General features: G+C 35.2%; 1 protein-coding gene across 1 annotated transcript; it reads right to left on the reverse strand.

Moving 5' to 3' along the window:
- Positions 1-201: 201 nt before the first annotated feature.
- PRPS1L1 (phosphoribosyl pyrophosphate synthetase 1 like 1) lies at positions 202-1,310 on the reverse strand. The gene has a single exon (XM_003825025.3). The coding sequence runs from the start codon at positions 1,215-1,217 to the stop codon at positions 261-263; it is 957 nt and encodes a 318-aa protein (XP_003825073.1). The 5' UTR covers positions 1,218-1,310; the 3' UTR covers positions 202-260.
- Between the last annotated feature and the right edge of the window lie 3,831 nt (positions 1,311-5,141).

The following is a 5,141-nucleotide window of genomic DNA, read 5'->3' on the forward strand; positions in this document are numbered from 1 at the left end:
TTAAAGCTGCTGGGCTAACAAAATCATCAAAGAAGCCAGATGAGACAACCCAGTCAGGAAATCCTAGTGATTATTCTTAACCTGTTTTTCCCTAATTTAAGGTAAACTCTTATATACCTGATGTGGGATGTAGAAAGTTACACTGGAGCAAGCTGGATCTTCTGCTGAACTTTTAATCAAACCTAAGAAAAAATAAAGGCAAGGTTTGTTTTTATTAATCTTATTTTATTTTAAAATAGCATAACCTAGAAGTTATTCTGTTATAAAGGAACATGGCTGAACAGGTAGGAAACAGATTCCCCATTATGAGTTCTCCTTATGGCTTCTGCAAGGATCATGGAGATGTCAATTACTCGTATTTTGGAGCAATGCTTCATGTTATCATCTTGAGGTATGGTATTGGTGACTACCACTGCTTCAAAGCATGCAGTGTTGATGCGAGAAATGGCTGGGCCAGAAAAGATTCCATGAGTCAAAATAGCATAAACTCTGGTTGCTCCAGCTGAGAGAAGTTTGTCAGCTGCGAGGCAGATTGTACCACAAGTGTCTGCCATGTCATCTACAAGGATAGCCACACGATCATTCACATCTCCCACTAGCACCATGCAGTCCACTTCATTGGCCTTCTTCTGTTCTTTATGAATCAAAGCAAAGTCCACATTCAACTGGTCTGCAATGGAGGTCACTCTTTTAGCTCCACCAGCATCTGGCGAGACAATAATGCAGTTCTTCCACTCAGAGATATTCTCCCTTATCCACCTCAGGACAGTGGGCTCTGCATACAAGTTGTCTACTGGGATATCAAAAAAGCCCTGAATTTGAGAAGCATGTAGGTCCATGGTGATGATATGATCCGCACCTGCTATAGAGAGCATATTTGCAACAAGCTTGGCAGAGATTGGGGCCCGGCTCTTATCCTTCTTATCCTGTCGGGCATAAGGGAAGCATGGGATGACTGCAGTAACTCGGCTAGCTGAAGCAATCTTGCAGGCATTAATCATGATCAAAAGCTCCATTAGACTGTCGTTGATTTCGCCACAACCACTCTGAACGATGTAGACATCCTCTCCACGCACACTCTCATCAATTTCCACGCAGGTCTCCTGGTTGCTGAATTTCTTAGTCACCACCTTGCCTAGCTCCAGGCCCAGGCGGTCAGCAATTTTCTGGGATAAGTCCTGGTGGGAGCTGCCGCTGAAGATTTTGATATTCGGCATCTTGGCCAACTACCAGAGGCACTCCGTCGAGCGATCCAGCTGCCGCTGAGGCTGGAACGGAAGTGAAGCACAGACTCTAATGGCTTCCGGTTGTTACTCAACCGTTAGGGTCCCTTCCCCCTTGCAGCGCGCGGTCCCAAATTGACCCTGGGTCTCTTGAAAAAATTTCTGCTTGCCACCTCCCACTTCACACTTTTAGACTAAATAATCAAGTATTTACAGTGTATGGAGTTTTTTTCTATTAGCACCTATATTAGTTTCATAGGGCTATTTAAACAAATTTGAATGCATAAAAACATAAAACTTCTACAAAGCAAAACCCAAGTTTAAAAGGAAAATTACCTACTAAAGTATATGCAAAAGATTATTTTAGAAAGAATTTCCCCAATGAAGTGAGAAAAAGACAATAAAATAGAAAGTTGAAAAATGGCATAAATAGGCAATCACAGTAAAAAAAAAATGGATAAGAAACGTGAAACAATGGAAGTAATCAAGAAAACGCTATTTTCACACATCAAGTAGCCAAAATGTTAAGATAGATAAGGTCTTCTATTCGGATGGAATGTATAAATATGTAGATATTGCATGGGTAATTTTGCACATAAACTTTGACTCATCATGTATACTTCCAGGAATCTATTTCAGAGAAATTTTCACAAGCACCCCAAATATATATTGCTACATAGTAGTGTTGCTGTATTCATTCATGCAATAAATATTTTGTGAACACCTCCTATATGTCAGGTATTATACTACTTCTAGGGTATAAAAATGGTGCATGACAAATAGTAATTGCCCTAGAATTGTTTATAAAAGCAAAATATGGAAACCAACAAATGTTCATCAATAGGTAAATTACCAAATAATTTATTGTATATACATATGCAACCGTTAAATAGATTAAGTGTAATCATGTGGAAATGTCTCCTAGGTATTTTTTTAAAGGTAAAGTCAGTCACAAAAATATCATAGTATTATATTTATGTATTTAAGATTATGTAATACTGAAAGCATCCAATTAGCGTGGAAGTCCTCTTTATAATAATTACCTTTGGAGAGGGGAGTAGGTTGTGAGAGTTGAGAATGAAGGAGGACTGTTACATTTTACTGCTATCAGTGTGGCATTTGAACATTTATTACTTTTGTAGTAAAAAAGATGAACAAAATGTATTTGGTAATTAAATGTTTGTTAGCAAATTTTAAGTATACAGCTTCTGTGGCGTATCGGGGCTGGAAATAGTGAGGAAGGAGGCAGAAAGGAACATAGATGCCAATGATTTCATAAAAATAATGGAGGCATCAGATACAGATCAACCATTTATATCTTGCTAATTGTGTGCCTGACATTTGGACACCAGGGTGTTTTTATTTAGCCTAAAACCAAATCATCATTTTTTTCATATTGTAAAATAACCAAATAATTTAATAGATTTTCTCACCACACTTCTGGGCTTCCTTAATGTGTTGGGTTCATGAATAGGATAAACTCAGAAATGGGATAAGAAATGGGGTAGGCAACAAAGATGGGTAAGATTCAGCAATGTCTGTGAAAAACATTACTTAGCTATAAAAAGGTAGTTTTATATATTGAATGAGGTATTATTATAAACTCAAATAAACAGCTATGTTTTAAATTTTACACCAAAATGGCTTGCTGCTGATCCAATCATTTCTCTCCTGGCATCAACATGGTTTTCTGCCTAGTTCAGCCTCTTCCTGGTTGACAGTGTATGCCAGCCCATTTCTGTCCATAACCCTTCATTCATATTCTTTTTATCACACACACAAAAAATCAACAGACCCACCTATACCACATAATTCTCACCCTTAGCCAGACTACATAAAGTGATTTCTAAAAATCCCGTGGCTTAATTTAGAAGCACTAAAAGTATTTGTAGTTTCAATTTATTTTTCTCTTACTATTCTGTGTGTCACACATTTTTCAGTGTTTTTTTAAAAAACAGATTCTAAACAGGTTTAATATTACCTAAATAGGATTAAATGCTAATGTGAACATTTAAAACCCATACTTGGTTGCATTTTCCTTGAGGTGTTAAGGAGGAGAAATTTTTGTCTTGCTGCTATTTTTGTTTCAAGCTCTAGCTGTTGCTGTATGTTATAGTTCCAGAAATTTGTCTACAGTCATAAAATGTTAAAGATAGATATGGCCTTAGAGACCACCTATTCTGATAATCACAATTCACTGACAGGGAACTAAGGCTCAGAGAAATGAAGCAAACTGCCTGGGATCTATCAGCTAAATAGAGGCAGAATGTGGATTATAATGTGGGACTCCTGAATTTCCAAGTAGGGCCTTATCAACTATACACTTTCAAGCCTTTTCTTTGAGATTTATCAGAATAAAGGAAAAATTTAAAAGTACTACAAAATATTTGCATTTTTTTTTCTCTTTTACCAAGCAACTACAATAAAGAACAAAATCCCAAACATGAGACTGGAAAGTTTTTTGCTTTAAAAACAAAAACTTTTCCCAGAAAGAAATGAACCATTAGTAGTGTCAGGGAAGTAGCTTTGTTATTCTGACATTTCTGTTACCTACCTGGTCTATTGCAAGGGGATTTAGCGTCTGTTTACTTTGGTCTCTGTAGGTTGAGAGGGACATCTGTTTTATCATTGACTGCATTTCACAAGTTACAGGTAGGAATGATGCCTATTGAATAGTATCTTCTATTAAGGACATTGTTTCTTAAATTATTCTGGAAACAAAAATTGTGATATAGAGACAATGCCTTATCTTTCTCCTTCCCAAGGCAAGCATATTTAAATGTCATCTCTATGGATCTGTGAGAATTACTGTATTTTGAAGGTCTTTTGAGTCAATACCCAGAATATATATATATATATATATATATATATATATATATATATAAAACCTTGGTAATAGTTTCTTGCTTTACTGATTATTCTTTTACCCTTCACAATTCCAACATAAATAATTCAAAGAGAGCTCTGATGCAGCTTATCAGCTAGAGAAAAAAGAAATTCAGTCAGTTCTTTCAGAAAGTGAAGAAAAATGGATGTTGTATTTTAAATGAAATAAATGCTTTCACTAAACATACTTGCAGTTGACAAAATGCTAGATGTTTAGGTGGCAATTATAGTTTTTTGATAAACTGTCAAATCTTGTCACAACACATGTTACAAACAAGGACAGATTTAGATGTCCTTTGTGACAGCTTTGTGTAGGTTGGGAATGTTTGGCAGTTAATTTCAAACGAGGAACATATTTTTCTTTCCAGCAGTTATCTGCTTGTTTATTAGGCAGAGTTTCTTTGTGCCTTTAATCTTAACTCATTTGACTCACAGTTCCAGATCATTATTGTAACATTACTTTACCTCATTTATTTTATTCATAATAATCATCCACAATACTTTGGGAAAACAATTTCCTACAAAGCTTCACATTGATATAAATGCTTTAAGGTTTGTTTTGTGATTGTTTATGATTAAAGTTGACTACTCTGAGTGTTTACTGAGCTTTTGGTTGGAAATCTGTCGTTTTATTCAATAAATGTGTAGATAGCAACTAAATAAAGCTGAGTGAAACAAATAGAATAGGAGAAATTTTTGTGATTCAGAAATGTGGCTTTAATTCTGAGTGTTATGTTAGACTCATGAGGGTATTTTTGAAATGCACTTTGGAATTAAAAAAACTTTCTGGTGAACTTAAAAATCTTAGCATAAAATAATAATCTTGGAATGACAGCAAGGTTACACGAGCTGAATATGTCATTGTAAAAGACAAACGAACATATAGAGAGGTTCCATAACTAGTAAATTGCAAATAAGAAAATATCTTTTCAATATTTCTGTGAAATATTTTAAAGTATTTCAAAGCAGTTTTTGATAATGAATATTTTGTTTCTCACATGCAATGTTAGTCTCATGAAATTAAAAAAAGAT

The sequence above is a fragment of the Pan paniscus genome, chromosome 6 (genome assembly GCF_029289425.2).
Source record: "Pan paniscus chromosome 6, NHGRI_mPanPan1-v2.0_pri, whole genome shotgun sequence".
Classification (NCBI taxonomy): Eukaryota; Metazoa; Chordata; class Mammalia; order Primates; family Hominidae; genus Pan; species Pan paniscus.

Coding starts and splice junctions, on each gene's coding strand:
- PRPS1L1 (XM_003825025.3), bottom strand. CDS start 1,217: ATGCCGAATATCAAAATCTTCAGCGGCAGCTCCCACCAGGACTTATCC.